The sequence below is a fragment of the Oncorhynchus clarkii genome, unplaced genomic scaffold (genome assembly GCF_045791955.1).
Source record: "Oncorhynchus clarkii lewisi isolate Uvic-CL-2024 unplaced genomic scaffold, UVic_Ocla_1.0 unplaced_contig_10956_pilon_pilon, whole genome shotgun sequence".
NCBI lineage: Eukaryota > Metazoa > Chordata > Actinopteri > Salmoniformes > Salmonidae > Oncorhynchus > Oncorhynchus clarkii.
The window spans coordinates 1-19,341 of record NW_027261103.1 but is presented as its reverse complement, the minus strand read 5'-3'; the positions used below and the strand labels follow the sequence as shown (position 1 = coordinate 19,341).

Below are 19,341 nucleotides of genomic sequence, written 5' to 3'. Positions count from 1 at the left end.
CAGGAGTGCATTGAATGTTTCTACTGTAACCAAGAAGCTTGATCTTGACATCTAGCCACTTAGCAAGTTAGCAAACCAAATGCATAGCAGGAGCCCTGCGCTGGATATCATGGATTTCTTATAGTTCTACTTAAGTTGCAACGCGGCAGGCCCTGCGAGGTGCTGGTGGCCCCAACCCAAATAATGGTATTGAAAATCATGCCGTTGGTATTTTCCTAAATACCCTGGTATAAACGGAATATCGCCCAAGCCTACCTCCCTATTGTCCTTAACTCCTCCCTGACTGGGAGAACTGAGGCACATTCAATGGGATGCAATGTTTAGAACACTGCAGATAGAAATGAAATGTATAGACTGGACAAGCCTCCATTATGCAGAGTACAAATGTTTCTGTTTATTCTATGCAGTGCATTTCTATCTGCGAGGCTCTAGCTAAACATGTTTCAATCTGCCGACTAAGCACCATAGCTGCCCAGGTGAGCTTAGCCTTAGGTAATAGGGAAGCAACCACAACGGGTCCTGCTGAAATGCAGAAAAACCTGTAGGGACAGGAAGAGGGTGAATTCACTGACATAGACACACATCCACACAAACACACCCACCCACATCAACAGACTTCCTCATGAGAAAGGCAGAGCCAGCAGGCTGTCTTGTTTTGCAAGAAACACTAGCTCCTGGAGGTACCCATTCAGTGCTGAAATAATCATCTGATCTCACTCACAGGGTGGATGATATGGGGACCTATACAGAGCAGGGGCACCAGTACATGCTAAATGGGTAAGTGATTAAACCACTTTGCTAGTTTATTCTGTGGAATCCCATAGTTTCACAACCAGTGTGTGTAGCAAATGTGAAGTGACGCTCATAGCGGTGTGGGTTTCCTGAAACAAAAACAGTGGTGTCAGTGTTTCAGCTCATTTCAATTGCTTGAGGGAAAGATGGAGTAGTGGATTTCAATTGCTAGAGGAAAATATGGAGTATTGCATTTCAATTGTTAGAGGAAAAGATGGAGTATTGAAGTGTGAGTGTTGTATCTATCTCACCCCTCTAGACTCCATGTCATATGACCTACTCTCTGAACAATGGACAGGGGTTAACAAAAGGAGAACTGGGAAGTCACAAGCCACTCTGACACTAACCAGGCCAGTAGTGACGATAAAGATGCCGTCTGTCCTGGGAGTCTCTGCTCTAATGACTTCCTCAGTGCTGAATCGCTGGCTTTGCAAAGCTGACAAAGCGTTGATTCATGCATGGGCTTAGTAATTGCCAAAGTTTGTTTTATAACTAAGATTTACATGGACTAAAGGGCAACTTCCACTACTGGATTGTGAGCTGTTGACAAGATTCACGAACAGTGTCTGGGGTGATGTAATAATGCCACTAGATATACATTTGATTTAGGCCTATAATTAATATACCGGTAATTGGAAAGAAACATACTGATCTTAGTCTCTGTCTGATACTTGTACTGCGAGGTACAGAAAGACAGCCACTGTATCTCTGATGTCATCATTAGTTGCCTCCGAATTCCTTCTGTATATTGTCATCAATCTATCTGCCGGAGGTGGATAGATTGGAGTTGGAGGTATAGATAGATTATTGGCGTTAGAGGCATTTTTTTCCGTTGCTTTTTGTAAGTAGGCTACATACCGGCTGTAACGGGAGTAAATGAGATGGTTGCTCAGCGTAACTCCATATTTGGTGATCAAGGAACATATTTTGACATTATAATGCTGGCGGAAAGGGAGTTTGAATCGGAGCTTTCTTTGCGTTAGGTTAATCCCTGTTATCTACTCCTGTCCTCTTATAGGCAGAGGCTTCAATAACTGCCTCTACAGGCCGTGGCAATTACAATATCAGGTTTCCTTAACACAGAGTATACACCCTAGGCATGCTTCATCGGGAACAATGCAAGAGCACAGAGGTTGTCTTCCCTTCCCACCACGAGCAGCTATTAACAGATTTTTTTTACACGCGTCTACAGGTAACTGCCAAAATACACAAAACGTGTCTTAATATTGCGTTGGGCCAGAACAGCTTCAATGCGCCGTGGCAAAGATTCTTCAAGTGTCTGGAACGCTATTGGAGGGATGCGAAACCATTATTCAACGAGACATTGCATAATTTGGTGTTTTGTAGATGGTGGTGGGAAACGCTGTCTCACGAGCCGCTCAGAATCTCTCTTAAGTGTTCAATTGAGTTGAGATCTGTTCACTGGTTGGTTGCAACACAGAGACACACACAAACACATACACACCATTTAAACCCCCTATGTTCCAATCTCACAAGATGTTCAGGTGTTCAGTGCCACAACGATCACGTCATAACGGGACGCCCACATTTTAAATAATTAAATAGATAATGAGTTTATACTCAGACCACATCTCACAAACCAGCTAAACCTTACTGTCACGAGTTCAGCTGGGTTGACTCATTAAACCATAGACATACAGGCTCTCGAGAGGGACCTATTGATGTGTCATTCTCGTTAAAAAAAAATCAGGAGACGGCAATACCGTTTTTTTTAATGATGGTTGAGTAAACAGGAACTGTTATTGTTGCCGAAATGTGTTTCCTTTCAGTGTGGTAAGAGTTTGAGACTGCTGCATTGAGATACTCAACTATTTATCTACGGATCTGCTCATTTTGATGTGTTTACAAGTTGAGCGATGAGTGATAGATCAGAAAGTTCTCACTCACTCAGGTGTGGTGAACGTGTCACCAGCCGAGCACGTACAAAGCCCTCTGATTGGCTAAGCTAATGTATTGTTTGCTGTGTGGTTGGGTTGTCAGAACACTGCACTTGTGCGAACGTCGGAGTGTTTACAATTGACGACTTTTAAATGACTTATCTTCTTGATAAACATTTTTTTTTACTCATCTTTTAATCATGATGTCTGCATGAGTGCGCGTTTATACAGAGGAAAGGGTGAAAGGTAGGCTATGCTCAGTCGCTTTGTGTATCGGCGTGTCTCTTTATTTACAAAGGCATTGTGTAACTACAGTAGAACTAGGTTGTTGGAGACGGGGAAGCTGATGTGGAAGCAATGTATAATCCAGTTGACGGCATGAACACAGTTGTGCAAAGTTAGTTTACAACATGTTAATACTGTGCAATGACACTAAAAGTGCTTAAACTATATGGATAAACTTACTGTAGTTCATGATTCTTCATTTGTTTTTACATAGGGCCTACAGTTGGACATATTATAATTATTTGATCTTTGCCAATTTATTGGTGCATCTAGTATTTGCTTATCACTCTGTTTTAATTTCTAAGTGACAGCTGGTGGTCTTCTAAACCAAGACTATTCCCCTTTATGACAGTTTACAAATGAGTCTATATTCTTTATCTGTATGTCTTTACAGTGTGATGCTATATGAACGTCATTACTTTAAAAGCCCAATTTCCTTTTACGGTGCGTAAAGTCTAATTCATATGACAGGTGAGCACTAATGAAACGTTAACACAATATAGGGAAGTGATCAGCAGCTGGTGGGTCTAAGGGTGTGTTGGCCACTTTGTGAACCACTCTTCCATGGAGTACTGGAGGCACAGTCACAGAGGGTGCTGTTTGACTCTTACAGTGGTCCTGAAACCTTGTCAAGTGTGTCCACTGGCGGAGGCAGTCTAGACCAATGACAGCCAGAGGACACACATGAGGCAGTCTAGACCAATGACAGCCAGAGGACACACATGAGGCAGTCTAGACCAATGACAGCCAGAGGACACACATGGAGTAAGACAAGTTGCAAGCCTACATTGTTAGTTTTTCTCTCTCGCTCTTCTGCACTTGGACGTGATTGTGTCTGTGTACTCTCTGAGCACTGGAGTGAGGTGAGGGAGAACTTGAGGACTCTTCTCAGTGTGTGCGTGTGTGTTTGTGTGTGTGGGGCGGGTGCTTGTTTGCAAGGTGTGTCTTGACTGTGATAAGGGCTCGGCAAGTAAGAGTGGCTTGTCTGTTAAATGAACAAAACAATGCTATGCCGTTGCACAGCCATTGGCTTCTATGCAAGCGCCCCTGCTGAGGTTACTGCCTTTTAGAAGATTGTGTTTCACAATATAATATAACCAGTTGATTTTACAGTTTCAATAAATTCATCTTAAATAGTACTAATGGTTATGATAAATTAGGTATTGTTTCACACTGGTGGCATATAGATAAATGCACATTATGTGTGTACAAGAACAATCAAAAAATGTCAAATGCCCATCCCTATAATCCTGTTTTCTGCCAACAATGCCTGCAGTACCACAGTCAGCCTTGAACTTCCTGGTTTCAATGAGAGGGGGCAGTCGTTCTCCCCTGGTAACCAATGAACATATTGCAATGATTCGACCTTGTGATTCATGCGTAATGTTTGACAGGCACTTTACAAAGACTTTATTAATTTGGTATCATCACATTAAAAACATGGTACATGCGTTTGGGCAGTGGCCTTCATCAGAGTGTCTGTCAGACTGTGTCTTATTTGAGCTCTTAAGGACTATAGACTGTTGTTGAATCTGTTGATTATTACAGCATGTACAACAAGACTATTGAATGTACTGTGACATGCTGTCTGTTCTGTAGGAGTCCAGAGGGGGCGAAGGCTGCTTCCTACATCCAGGACATGGAGCTGAGGGAGGAATGGCAGGATGAGGAGTTCCCCAGGTCAGAGACAAACCTAACCCTGACCTTTAACCTTACCCCCTGACCTCATGAACTGTAAACCCCAGCCTGTTCACCATGACAATCTTAAATTATATTTTAGGTCCCGGCAAAGAATGTTTTTTGGTTATGACCGGGTAAGAAAGCAGTACTAAGCTTTTTCAACTATTTTGTATTCCCCCCCTAGACCTCTTCCGGAAGATTCCCATAGTCCTGAGACCCAAGGAGAAAATGCAGAGAGACCAGGTATATCCCTAATACCATATGTCTGCAAAGGCCTAATTCCAAAAGTACTGCACCATATCCCACAATACCTGTGTGTGTGCTACTCCTCCAGCTCCACCCACCAGCCTGGCCCTGTCAGAAAACCCCATAAGGAAGAAGCGTCTGGTGGCGCCCACTCTCAGCCTGACCCTGTCCCGTACCGACTCAGCGGACCGCAGTGTGAAGTCAGGGGACACCGGCTACTCTGCCGCCGCGCTCTCACCCGACGAAGATGACACGGAGCTGGATATCAACCTGGAGGCCCTGGAGACACCCTCGGACAGCGAGTCCTGCAACTTCCCTGACAGCATGCACGAACTGGAGTGGGAGGGTGAGAGAAGAAACAAGAACTGGAGTGGGAGGGTGAGAGGGGAGACAAGAACTGGAGTGGGAGGGTGAGAGAGGAGACAAGAACTGGAGTGGGAGGGTGAGAGAGGAGACAAGAACTGGAGTGGGAGGGTGAGAGAGGAGACAAGAACTGGAGTGGGAGGGTGAGAGAGGAGACAAGAACTGGAGTGGGAGGGTGAGAGGGGAGACAAGAACTGGAGTGGGAGGGTGAGAGGGGAGACAAGAACTGGAGTGGGAGGGTGAGAGGGGAGACAAGAACTGGAGTGGGAGGGTGAGAGAGTAGACAAGAACTGGAGTGGGAGGGTGAGGGAGAACTGGAGTGGGAGGGTGAGAGAGAACTGGAGTGGGAGGGTGAGAGAGAACTGGAGTGGGAGGGTGAGAGAGAACTGGAGTGGGAGGATGACAGAGAAAGACGGCTTGCACGAACTGGAGTGGGAAGGTAAAAGTGAGAGTGGGATGTATGAGGGTGGGGAGAGAGAAAGGGGGTGTGGGGGTAGAATGAACTGTAGTGGGAGGTCAGAAAACAGAGAGTAGGAGAGAGATAAAGAGAAATTCCAATTTGGAACATAGTATTCTTCTATTCCATTCCATTTTATATTTTGAATTCCATTCTGAAATGGAATGGTATGATGCTTGCACAATCTAATCCCACTTGACCCACTTCTTGACCTTCATCTGACCTCTGATGACCCTCCAGATGACTTGCCACGGCTGGGCCGGGGGGAGGATGGTGTCTCAGGCACCACGGTGATGGAGCAGGCAGAGATGGGCTCGATGGAGCTAGACCAGGTGGACAACAGGGGGTGCCGCTGGAGAAGGTTCTGCGTCGCAGGACAGGAGTACCACGTCAACATGAGTGTCCTGGAGCCATACCTCCAGGTGCTCTCTCACGGAGGTGAGACACAGCTGAAGCTGACTGTCAAGTAGCCACTTGACTAACCTGTAAAATCAATGCTTCCATAACTGAGTCCAGCTGAGTGCATATGACACAGCATCTGTTGTGTAGCTCCCACTATATGCATTTGCTGAAAATGACAGGCCTCAGTGAAAGGGAATGATTTTCAGTTGCACTATGTAATTCTATCTGATATACCAAACATTAAGAACTGCTCTTTCCATGACATAGACTGACCAGGTGAATCCAGGTGAAAGCTATGATCCCTTATTGATGTCACTTGTTAAATCCACTTCAATCAGTGTAGATGAAGGGGAGGAGCCAGATTAAAGTAGGATTTTTCAGCCTTGAGACAATTGAGACATGGATTGCATATGTGTGCCATTCAGAAGGTGAATGGGAAAGACAAAAGATTTAAGTGCCTTTGAACGGGGTATGGTTGCTCCCGAGTGGCGCAGCGATCTAAGGCACTGCAGTCCCTGCTTCGAATCCAGGCTGCATCACATCCGGCCGTGAGTGGGATTCCCATATGGCGGCGCACAATTGTCCCAGCGCCGTCTGGTTTTGGCCGGGGTAGGCTGTCATTGTAAATAAGAATTTGTTCTTAACTGACTTGCCTAGTTAAATAAAGGTTACATTTAAAAATAAATATATATTTAAATAGTAGGTGCCAGGCGCACCGGTTTGTGCCAAGAACTACAACGCTGCTGTGTTTTTCACGCTCAACAGTTTCCCATGTGTATCCCAGGTCCACCACCCAAAGGACATCCAACCAACTTGACACAACTGTGGGAAGCATTGGAGTCAACATGGGCCAGTGTCCCTGTGGAATGCCTTCGACACCTTGTAGAGTCCATCCCCCATCTATATATTACTGTATATACCCCTAAAATAATAGTATGTTAAGTTGAGGAGGATGGCTTCCTTTGACTATAAGATTGTATCTATTTTATGAATAGCCTTACTAGGCTCAATCAAGTTACCTCATCATGATGTCAAACAACAACAGAGTTCAAACATAAATACATTTGCCTTAAATATTTCAGTATTTTATTAGGACCCCCATTAGCAGTACTTAACACTATAGCAGTTCAACATGTACTCCGTCTATACTCCCACAGTTGGAACTTGTCATTCTTCACTATGTAATTCTATGTGATCGACATGTGCCGTATCTCATGAGGTATGCCTCTGTGTTTCCTAGGTTATTACGGCGAGGCTATGAATGCCATCATCACGTTCTCCTCCTGTTACCTACCAGAGAACACGGTGGAGAACTATGAGTACGTCATGGACAATCTCTTCAGGTCAGTGTAGACGGACAAACACCCTCTGGTGTTGAGGTCTCAATGAAAGATGACAATCAAAGTAGTTTTAGTTTGTTATTTGGGTGTGTGTGTACGCTGCAGGTACATAGTGGGGACGCTGGACCTGATGGTGTCAGAAGGCTATGTCATGGTGTACCTGTGCAGCATGGCTCCCAGGAATAAGATGCCCGCCATCAAATGGCTGCGACAGTGTTACACCTCCATTGACAGAAGGTACAGTATGTTCCTCTTGCTCTTTCTCTCACAAGGTTCCCTCTGCTGTTGTACTGAAATAGTCCAGAGGAGGGGGCAAGTGGCCCTACGGTTCTCTGTATAGCACTGCTGTGGTCCAGGTATTGGACAGAATGGGAGGATGTAATGGAGGGCTCTTATTCCTGTCCTATCTCTGCTTCTCCTCCCCGCGTGTGGAATATCACAGGAATGCTATAATGATTCAGGGCTGTGAGGATCTCTACCACAGGGTAGTATAATGATTCAGGGCTGTGAGGATCTCTACCACAGGGAAGTATAATGATTCAGGGCTGTGAGGATCTCTACCACAGGGTAGTGTAATGATTCAGGGCTGTGAGGATCTCTACCACAGGGTAGTATAATGATTCAGGGCTGTGAGGATCTCTACCACAGGGTAGTGTAATGATTCAGGGCTGTGAGGATCTCTACCACAGGGTAGTGTAATGATTCAGGGCTGTGAGGATCTCTACCACAGGGTAGTGTAATGATTCAGGGCTGTGAGGATCTCTACCACAGGGTAGTGTAATGATTCAGGGCTGTGAGGATCTCTACCACAGGGAAGTATAATGATTCAGGACTGTGAGGATCTCTACCACAGGGAAGTGCCCCCTCCGGACATTCCTCAGATAACCCTCTGATCCCTGACTGTGTGCGTGTGCCAAATCAAAATCAAATTGTATTCGTCACGTACACAGTTTCCAGCAGGTATAAAAGGTGCAGTGAAATGCTTGTGTGCTGGCTCTCTCAACATCACAGTACAATAATCAATAATACAAAGTCCAATCAAAAATAAGTGTACTAAAGTATATCCACGTGTCGGTATATTTGCCATTTGTCTCATACTGTATCTGTGCTGTTGGTTCTACTGTAATGTGGTCCTCCTTATCATTGAGATGTTTCCATAGCCCATATAAAGGCAGCTCAGTGCTCAGTCTCTGCATGCCTGGCCACTGGCCACACTCCACAGCATAACGTTCCCATACATAAACCACCACATTCACTGTGCATACCACAGTGGCCTCCCAAACATCAGGTTGACCATCATCTTGCTCCTAATATACCTTAGGGTGTGGTTTCCCAAACCCGGGTGCACGTTTTGGTTGTTGACATAGCACTACACAGATGATTCAAATAACCTACTCATCACCAAGCTTTGATTATCTGAATCAGCTGTGTAGTGTTAGGGCAAAAACCAAATCGTTCTCCCAGGGGGGGGGGGGGGGGGGGGGGGGGGGTTGGATAGTTTGGGAAACCCTGCCTTAGGGAATTATAGAGCCAAAGGTACAGATGTAGGATCTTAATTTGAGCCAGTTTGCTACAATAGGAAAATAATCTTGAAGCAACCGGAAATGTGAATTATTATGTGGATTTTAATTGATGGACATTTGTGTAAGGGTTGATATATATTTCGTAAGGGAAAATCAAGTCAAAACGTCAAAGCCTTTTTAAACCTCAAATACACTACGTAAAAAATTTCCTGCATTGCAGGAACGTTATCCTGCAAAAGGGTGATCCAATTTAGATCCTACATCTGTAGTATGTCTTCTGGTGAACTTGGACGAGACCAGACCTATTTCCAGACACTGGTGTCTTTGAGAAAACCAGCCCTCAGACGTTACCTCACGCGCTCAATTTGGACGGAGGCAAATGCGGTTGCTATGCGACCGTGAGCTTTTGAGTCATATCATCAGAACCAGGTCTCAACGCCGTATATCATGGCACTCTTCCCAGGGCATTAAGAGGAGAACTACACATAGGATGAACATTCTTATTGTATTCAACTAAGGTTGGTGTTTACTGAGGCGTCTAAATGTATGATTCTCTTCACGTGACTCAGAGAAACAGACATTGATGTCAGGTTTCTGCCCATGCCTAGGGGATTGTTTAGGAAATCAGACATTCGCCGTGTTCCATCCAGAGAATCTGCCTCAGGCACTGTGTTACTCATATCATGTGGTTGTTTCCACCTACGTATGTAACACGTATTGTAATGTGGATTAAATGAGTCATGTAAATGTAATGCCTGTGGAGTCATGGTGATGGTTCTCCTGGCAGGTTGAGGAAGGATCTGAAGGGGCTCTTTGTGGTCCACCCTGCCTGGTACATCAAAGCACTCATCACTGTCGTCAAGCCTTTCATCAGGTGAGCAGAACCATTAGTCATATTGATGTGGTTCATATTTCATTTGAACCACATCAGTCCTCAGATGATTCAACGAGTCACACTGATTCAGTGAGTCCCACTCCATCTGTTGTGAAGATCCAGCTGCAGCATATGTCTTGACCATGCTGATGTTCTCTCGAACCTCTGACCTCTCTGTGCCCTCCACAGTGAGAAGTTCAGCCGGAAGATCCGCTTCATTCACAGCCTGCAGGAGCTGTCTGAGTACATCCCCATGGAACGCCTGCAGATTCCCGACAGCATCCGAGAGTGAGTGACTGGGTTCTCGAGAGCTATATTAGCCTGGAAGTTATTACAATTTTACTTCTACGTTGTAGGATAATTATTCCCGTATTAAGTGCTTTTTTCTCTAGGTATGATGCGAGGATGAACGGGTGAGGAACATATCGCGGGAAGCCAAAGAGCGGACATTGAGAGTGGATAGGCGAAGGAGGGGAAGACAGCAGACGACCAGGAACTATGGGCTGAATTACCATGAAAGTTCAAAAGTTAACTAGTCCAAATGTCACCCTGCAGGTATGCTTGGACGTGCAGCACTTTTGTTGTACAGAAAATGAAAGACTTTGTGTCTACAGACACACCTTTAATTTATTCATCGTTGAATGTAATGTCACTAAAGAAGTTCACTTCCCCAAGCCACTGGCTTTGCAACAGTTTCATAACTGCCCCTATTTTGTGGTACTTGAATGCAACCCTATCATATGTATTGATGCCAGAGTGATTTGTGGGACCTGTCGTCAAGGAGCAACCTACAGTCAGTTTGAACACAACATAACACTTAGATGAAAGGTCCAGATGGTTTTCTGTTACAGTTACCTTCACTGGAGCTCACATTGACTGCTGCTTTATCTGTTAGGGCTTACTGCACTCTAGTGCCAAATACAACACTTTGGACTGTCAGGTTGTCAGGGAGATGGGATGTCACCTTTTAATGTTTACTAAAATGTGATTGATGCACAAATAATACTTTAGGTTAAGATGGAGACAGTCTATTTAATAAAATAAATCAGAATTTACATCATGACATAAATTCTGACGTATTTTACTGTATTATTCTGACCTTGTAAACCTAAGGCTTTTTATAGCCTACCCTCAGAGCAAATATTTATGTAAGAAAACTCTTGAACAACCTGTACTTTTATAATTGTCATTTTCTAACCATGCTTTCTATAGCTGAATGATCTTCTCACTTTAAGACATTTGTTTTAGAGCACTGCTTTTACACTATTTTAAAGGAAGGGGTGTCACCATGGAAACGCTGCAGGCATTCAGGAAATGGCAGCCACAGGAAGTGAGGAAGAAGAATACTGCTGCCTGCATTTACTGTAACTCGTACACAGGAACAGTGACATGTCCATTAATTAGGGATGGTGAAGAATATTCATCTGAAAATGAAAAACATTTTTCTGAAAAAGGGAGATATTGAATGTATTGTTTTGTTATAGTCCTTTATGCTGATTAAAAAACATGAGCTGGCGCACACCCAGAAAAAAATGTCTGTGTGGAGGTGCAGACTAACAACGAAAAAATTATAAGCTATCAAAATAAAGTTGCATACTCCATATATAAACTCCCAGTAATTTATTGGGTATTTACCAACGTTTTGACATCACTGTGCCTTCTTCAGGGTAATGTCATGAGTACCTCAAACAGGTTATGTAGACAAATAGTGCAATTAGTGCAACCAATGACAATTCTACCACAGGAAATTGTGGGGTTTTCAATGTTACTGCTACTGAATTATACCACCATATTGGGGATGTTTCTAAATCTACAGAAGTCTTCAAAAGACTCCTTTAAACTGGTGGTAGCTAACAGATCTTAAATACATGAGACGATGATGCATTCAGTATTAAATCAGATTAGTATTCAGTAAGATTATATGGTGGTGGTTGGTATCGCTCATGTCAGCTGGGTGTTCTGAAATTCTCTGAATTGTGTTGCCTTGTGGAGGTGGAAACTGAATGGCCTCTGAGATAGATATGGTGTCCTTCGTTAACACGACTGGAGTCTGACTGCTTGTTTTTCAGGGATTATTTTGTACCCCTCTGCATTCACACCTTTGTCCCGGTGGTCTGTCTGCTTGCCAGTTGTTCATGTAAATAAAGTTGTCATCATGGGACTCGTCTTTGTTTTTTTTGAAGAAGCTTAAGTAAATAAGTGAAAGAATCATTCATCTTCAGGTATCAAATAAAGACTTCTGGTTATTCTGAGAAGAGCTAGGACTGGAGTTATAGGTGATGATACAAAGTACATCTAGTGAATATTACAATTCAAAAACACTAGACACCCCGTAGCCTTCAAACGTCCTCTAGTAGACACCCCGTAGCCTTCACACGTCCTCTAGTAGACACCCTGTAGCCTTCACACGTCCTCTAGTAGACACCCTGTAGCCTTCACACGTCCTCTACTGGACACCCCGTAGCCTTCACACGTCCTCTAGTAGACACCCCGTAGCCTTCACACGTCCTCTAGTAGACACCCTGTAGCCTTCACACGTCCTCTAGTAGACACCCCGTAGCCTTCACACGTCCTCTAGTAGACACCCTGTAGCCTTCACACGTCCTCTAGTAGACACCCCGTAGCCTTCACACGTCCTCTAGTAGACACCCCGTAGCCTTCACACGTCCTCTACTGGACACCCCGTAGCCTTCACACGTCCTCTACACCCTGTAGCCTTCACACGTCCTCTAGTAGACACCCCGTAGCCTTCACACGTCCTCTAGTAGACACCCTGTAGCCTTCACACGTCCTCTAGTAGACACCCCGTAGCCTTCACACGTCCTCTAGTAGACACCCCGTAGCCTTCACACGTCCTCTACTGGACACCCCGTAGCCTTCACACGTCCTCTACACACCCCGTAGCCTTCACACGTCCTCTACTAGACACCCTGTAGCCTTCACACGTCCTCTACTAGCCCCTGTAGCCTTCACACGTCCTCTAGTAGACACCCCGTAGCCTTCACACGTCCTCTAGTAGACACCCCGTAGCCTTCACACGTCCTCTAGTAGACACCCCGTAGCCTTCACACGTCCTCTAGTAGACACCCCGTAGCCTTCACACGTCCTCTAGTAGACACCCCGTAGCCTTCACACGTCCTCTAGTAGACACCCCGTAGCCTTCACACGTCCTCTAGTAGACACCCCGTAGCCTTCACACGTCCTCTAGTAGACACCCCGTAGCCTTCACACGTCCTCTACTGGACACCCCGTAGCCTTCACACGTCCTCTACTGGACACCCCGTAGCCTTCACACGTCCTCTACTGGACACCCCGTAGCCTTTACACGTCCTCTACTGGACACCCCGTAGCCTTCACACGTCCTCTACTGGACACCCCGTAGCCTTCACACGTCCTCTACTGGACACTCCGTAGCCTTCACACGTCCTCTAGTAGACACCCCGTAGCCTTCACACGTCCTCTAGTAGACACCCCGTAGACTTCACACCCGTAGCCTTCACACGTCCTCTACTAAACACTCCGTATCCTTCACACGTCCTCTTCTAAACACCCCGTAGACTTCACATGTCCTCTACTGGACACCCCGTAGACTTCACACCCCGTAGATTTCGCACGTCTTCTACTGGACACCCCGTAGACTTTACACGTCCTCTACTAAACACCCCGTAGACTTCACACCCCGTAGACTTCATATGTCCTCTACTAAACACCCCGTAGACTTCACACATCCTCTACTAAACACCCCGTAGACTTTACACGTCCTCTACTAGACACCCCGTAGACTTCACACGTCCTCTACTTAGGACTGTATTTCACATGGTTAGACAGTTCGTGGAGTCCACTCCCGTTAAATTGTAATCTTCTGTTCCAGTGGGTTTTGCTGCTGGAACATGATCCTTGCACCCATCTATTCACTCAGCCCTGGGCTGCTCTTAGAACAAGATTTCCATGCCAACTATTTGCATTGTTAGTGGCATCATTTAACATCTCTGTTATGCATGTTTTTTTAAAGCGAGCTGTACACACAGACTATAGCGTCCATTCCATTTATTTTAGGGCATTTGTTTAGATAGCAATATTTGTGCTATACCAGATGGATTTCAGTGAGATATGCATTTGTTGAAGTAGTTTAAAACTAGGATCCTTAATTGAAACAATGACAAAGCAGTCACCCCAACTGTGTTTTGGTAAAAAGCTGAAGGATGGGCCTGGAGAAATGTAACTGCTCTCAAATTCATAGACAGAGCTGTGGATGCAAGGACTGACCATCCATGATATCAACATGCTAGTTGAACTAAGCTCGTGAGGCATTTATAAGATATTCAAGAATCAATGGGTATATATATCATTTATAAATCCCAAAATGGATGTAGCAACTACAGATTCCCACTAACTTCAATGAAAATGATACAATCTCCCAGAAATGTTCACAGCAGAGCCCATAGGGGCCACTGAAACCAGTTGGTTGAGATTCTATTATTTCTGTACCAGGCAGTGAAAATTGAGTAACACATTTGGTGATAACATTCACCATTAGCAACAGAAGAGATTAATCACACAGAATTCTATTCAGAATGTGAACTGTATTTCAGGAAAAATCAAGAGATTGCACAAATCATTTCTAATGAACTTGAGTTTTGGTCTAACAACAACCATGATAAAGATGGGAAAGAAACTTAAATGCCAACAGACTCAAGTTACTGACGTTACCAATGTACATTGTTCCAGAAACTTCAAGGCAGCAGTCATTCTGTTGGGCTGAGAATGTACTCAGTATTACAAGCTCTACCAAAGATAGGAAAGCCACCAAGCAATATGCAAAGTCTCACCTTCAGCATTAAGTCAACTTTAAGCCCAGTGTATAAAACAGATAAGGTATTAGTGAAGGGACAACATACAACATGTACAACACCATCCATATGCCATATGTTCTGCTATAGGATAACGGCCTAGGAAATCACATAAGATACAATATTTAAAAAACATTCAATTTCAGAGTTTTTCCCCGTATGGACACACTTAGCAAAAAAACTACAGAGTCACAAGTTATTCACAACAGATTGTGTATACTAAGCACGTCAGAAATACAGTTGTGTACAGGAAACAAACTTTCATTTCTACTGCATGATTTAAATCAGATATTTAAACCACCTGGTTTCAGAATCGTGTGGATGTCATGTGGGACACAAGCCAGCTTGGAGTGCACGTCACCTACAACAAGCTCAAGTGGGAGGCCATATAGAAATTACAAGGGGAATGCACAGTGAAATGGTTGGAATTTTCCATTCTGATCAAGGGGGTGGACATCCCCCCCCCCCCCCCGACAAGAGAACAAACTACCTTATGGAATGTTCCTTCGATGCAGTTGATTTAATGAGTGGCATTCCCGAGTAATTCCAGGACAGATCACTGGAAAGCCCCGTAACGGTCAGGGTGTTTCGAATTTCAACAACAACAACCCCTGTTACTAACAGACTCTTCCTGCTGACTAATAGTTAGGGGTTTTCAGAGTAGGTGCTAGTAAATTGTGTATCACAGTGACCAGCTACAGGTAACTGCTCAAATAAAAGGAAACACCAGTAAATTAGGGTACTTATTGGCAGCTCTTATGGTGTGGAGGTGCATTTTCCTGGCATGGTTTAGGTCCACTCAACCCCATATAGGACAAGGTCAACTCCAGTGAATACACAGCTATTCTGAGTGATCACCTGCTTGCTACCTGTAGGGTGAAACAGATCTACCTTGATGGGAGTGGTCTCTTCCAGGATGACAATGACCCCATCCACAGGGCACGAGTGGTCACAATGGTTTGATGAGTATGAAAACTATGTAAACCATATGCCATGGCCGTCTCAGTCACCAGATCTCAAACCAATTGAACACTATTGGGAGATTCTGGAGCGGAGCCTGAGAAAGCGTTTCCCACCACCAGCAACAAAACACCAAATGATGGAATTTCTGGTGGAAGAATGGTGTTGCATCCCTCCAAGAGTTTCAGACACTTGTAGAATCTATGCCAAGGTGCATTGGAGCTGTTCTAGCGGCTCGTGGTGCCCAATGCCCTATTAAGACACCATGCTGGGGTTTCCTTTATTTTGGCAGTTACCTGTATGCTTGCAACTGGGTAGCAGTCCAAATGGGGTTCTATGGCAACTGGGTAGCAGTCCAAATGGGGTTCTATGGCAACTGGGTAGCAGTCCAAATGGGGCTCTATGGCAACTGGGTAGCAGTCCAAATGGGGTTCTATGGCAACTGGGTAGCAGTCCAAATGGGGTTCTATGGCAACTGGGTAGCAGTCCAAATGGGGTTCTATGGCAACTGGGTAGCAGTCCAAATGGGGCTCTATGGCAACTGGGTAGCAGTCCAAATGGGGCTCTATGGCAACTGGGTAGCAGTCCAAATGGGGCTCTATGGCAACTGGGTAGCAGTCCAAATGGGGCTCTATGGCAACTGGTACAATCAAAATAACACTACTCAGTACTGGTATCTAAACAGCAACAAAATCACATAGCATTTTGCCCTTACACGAAGACACACGAAGACACCTTTAACTATGCACTGTAGGAAAATAAAAGGTGCATCCTCATTCATTAGACAGATACACAAAATAGTTTGTTTGGCAGTAGGTCAATGGTTTGCAACATTCAGGTAATCCTTGAGAACATAATCTTCACTTCCTGAAATGGAATCAGCCATGTTAGTCAACAAATTTAACTAAACACTCTCACCGGCTCTATCCCATCCGCTTGCTGGCACAGACACAGTAACGTTGTTGGCTGAAATACAGTGGAAGTCCAAAGTCCATCAGAAAGACAAATAGTTTTCTTTAAAAAGCATAACAAACATGTCAGTCTATCCTCCTCTGAGCAGGGCGATTCTGGTGGTGACCACAGAAAGGCCATCGTCCTGTTTGGCTAAATAGATCCTGCAGAAGTCAGGAAGAGCCTCTCTGCTCTCTATTGTGGTCCGCTCTCAGGTTTGCCAAGCGCTCCTTTGGAAACAGGTTACACTGCAGTGACTGCTTTCGATTTGGGATGAGAGGGGCGCATAGAGGAGGATGGAAATGGTTCTCCATGCCTACAGAGAGAAATGAAAACTGTTAGTTCTACAAGTCCAGAGAGGTGAAGGTGGTTCGTTCCAGAGAGGTGAAGGTGGTTCGTTCCAGAGAGGTGAAGGTGGTTCGTTCCAGAGAGGTGAAGGTGGTTCGTTCCAGAGAGGTGAAGGTGGTTCGTTCCAGAGAGGTGAAGGTGGTTCGTTCCAGAGAGGTGAAGGTGGTTCGTTCCAGAGAGGTGAAGGTGGTTCGTTCCAGAGAGGTGAAGGTGGTTCGTTCCAGAGAGGTGAAGGTGGTTAGTTCCAGAGAGGTGAAGGTGGTTAGTTCCAGAGAGGTGAAGGTGGTTAGTTCCAGAGAGGTGAATGTGGTTAGTTCCAGAGAGGTGAATGTGGTTAGTTCCAGAGAGGTGAAGGTGGTTAGTTCCAGTGGTGAAGGTGGTTAGTTCCAGTGGTGAAGGTCAGTTCCAGAGAAGCTATTGCATTGCAGATATGGCGATAGCTTCATTAACTGGGTACTTACTTGGTAGGCAGCAGCTATAACATGCTCTTGCGGCCGTTGGCACTGGGTCCTTTTGACCTCATCTTATCCTGGACCGGCCCCGACTACAGGACAGGAAGATAACGACTGTTAGAGTTTCTACAGATACTTAGTCATTTTCATATCAAAAAGGCAGGTCATGACCTCTTCATGATAACATATGGATGGAGAGGCAGGATCCGAAGCCAGAATTAGAACTGTGCTTCTATACTGTATCATTTTATGTAACATATTTAACAGTGTTTCTGTGGGGTTCATATGAAACATGATCCCATTTGGACTGCTGACAACATTTGATCCATTTGGCCAGCAGCATTACTCATAACCTACGTCTTTACATAATGATAGTGACCATATGATGGGATGGAGTGAGGAGGAATGGGACTTGCTTTAGGCTGTGGGTTTTTTTCTTTACTTTTTAAAACGACGCAGTTCAGAGTTGGACGAACGCACAGGTGTGGATCAATCATTCTGGCGTCAAGCGCTGCAGAAATGGCACGTGCTTGACGAGCACTAGAATAACTACAGTCTGACAGCTATGGGTCATAACAGAACAATGGACATTAGAGGGTTACGCAATAGCAGTTGAGGAAATGGAATTATGTAACACGGAGGGCAATAACATGTTTCAGCAACATACTCCTCCTGACTGTTCTCAGACCACGTCATGATACAATGTGTAAATGTATCATTTCTTTAAAAAAATCTGTTGTCTTTCGCAATTGGAGGTCATGATCACGACGGAACAGTCAGTTGTTTAGTGAAACATTGGAGTCATTCAGCAGAGCGACATACAGTAGTCCATACATTTTAGTACTGATAGCATCAACATCATGTAATAAATTCAGAAATGGACTATCACTCAGTTTAACCTACCACTTTCCATACAGTGATTTAAACAGTGACCAGACTAGTGATTGGCTAGTCTTCTGATAGTACTGTACACAGCTTTATCAATCATAGCGTAACAGGTTTCAAACTGAAGTTAATATTCATATCCTACTAATAGGTGAATGAATTGAGAAACAATTCCCAGCGTTTCTACATTTCCTCCTCTCATTCCCTGTCCAACGTGACTGTATTCCGTAGGAAACCAGGCCAACATTCCTAGCGGCAGGTTGGAAGCTGCAAAGCCCTGCCCATGTTCTGAGGAGTAACACACACACACCTTCACAATATCTTCACAATATCTCTACACATTTTAACATACACCAGCCCCAGTCAGTCTAGGTATCATCTCTCTTACCGGGGCCCGGCCCTCTGCCATCTCCCCAGAGCCAATGTGTGTCAAGTGGACAAAGTTTGTGGGCTCGCCGATCATGCTGCGGTCGATTTTCCTGCGCTTCTTCCTCTGGAAATAATAGAAAATATATAGAAATAGAAAATGGGGACTTAGACTGATATTATGCAATTAAGCCCAGTGGAAGTACAGACTTTACAGCATACACGCACACACACAATGCATTTTGTAACCTGAATGGGATGATCTTCGATAAGAGTTTTGATCTTCTACTTGTTATTTCATACTCAATGGCAGCGGGTCAGGGCGCCTAGCGGCGGGTCAGGACTCCTAGCGGCGGGTCAGGACTCCTAGTGGCGGGTCAGGCCGTCTAGCGGCGGGTCAGGCAGGCTAGGGGCGGGTCAGGCCGTCTAGCGGCGGGTCAGGACGCCTAGCGGCGGGTCAGGACGTCTAGCGGCGGGTCAGGACGCCTTGCGGCGGGTCAGGACGCCTAGCGGCGGGTCAGGCAGCCAAGCGGCGGTGTCAGGACTCCTAGTGGCGGGTCAGGCAGCCTAGCGGCGGGTCAGGACACCTAGTGGCGGGTCAGGCCGTCTAGCGGCGGGTCAGGACGCCTAGTGGCGGGTCAGGCCGCCTAGTGGCGGGTCAGGCAACCT

General features: G+C 45.2%; 1 protein-coding gene and 1 long non-coding RNA gene across 2 annotated transcripts; one reads left to right on the top strand and one right to left on the bottom strand.

Annotated features, from left to right (window-relative positions):
- Positions 1-674: 674 nt before the first annotated feature.
- On the top strand, positions 675-12,014 carry LOC139404855 (BCL2/adenovirus E1B 19 kDa protein-interacting protein 2-like). The gene is made up of 10 exons (XM_071147389.1): positions 675-777; positions 4,575-4,655; positions 4,840-4,898; positions 4,990-5,247; positions 5,962-6,159; positions 7,364-7,466; positions 7,569-7,700; positions 9,774-9,860; positions 10,050-10,148; positions 10,253-12,014. The coding sequence occupies exons 1-10, from the start codon at positions 734-736 to the stop codon at positions 10,275-10,277; spliced, it is 1,086 nt and encodes a 361-aa protein (XP_071003490.1). The 5' UTR covers positions 675-733; the 3' UTR covers positions 10,278-12,014.
- Positions 12,015-14,423: 2,409 nt separating this feature from the next.
- Positions 14,424-18,983, bottom strand: LOC139404856 (uncharacterized). The gene is made up of 3 exons (XR_011633851.1): positions 18,695-18,983; positions 17,431-17,513; positions 14,424-16,937 (listed from the first exon to the last, which is right to left on the bottom strand). It is a non-coding gene; the product is annotated as an uncharacterized lncRNA (long non-coding RNA).
- Between the last annotated feature and the right edge of the window lie 358 nt (positions 18,984-19,341).

Coding starts and splice junctions, on each gene's coding strand:
- LOC139404855 (XM_071147389.1), top strand. CDS start 734: ATGGGGACCTATACAGAGCAGGGGCACCAGTACATGCTAAATGG. Junction 6,160..7,363: donor CCAGGTGCTCTCTCACGGAG/GTGAGACACAGC, acceptor TGTGTTTCCTAG/GTTATTACGGCGAGGCTATG. Junction 7,701..9,773: donor TACACCTCCATTGACAGAAG/GTACAGTATGTT, acceptor TTCTCCTGGCAG/GTTGAGGAAGGATCTGAAGG.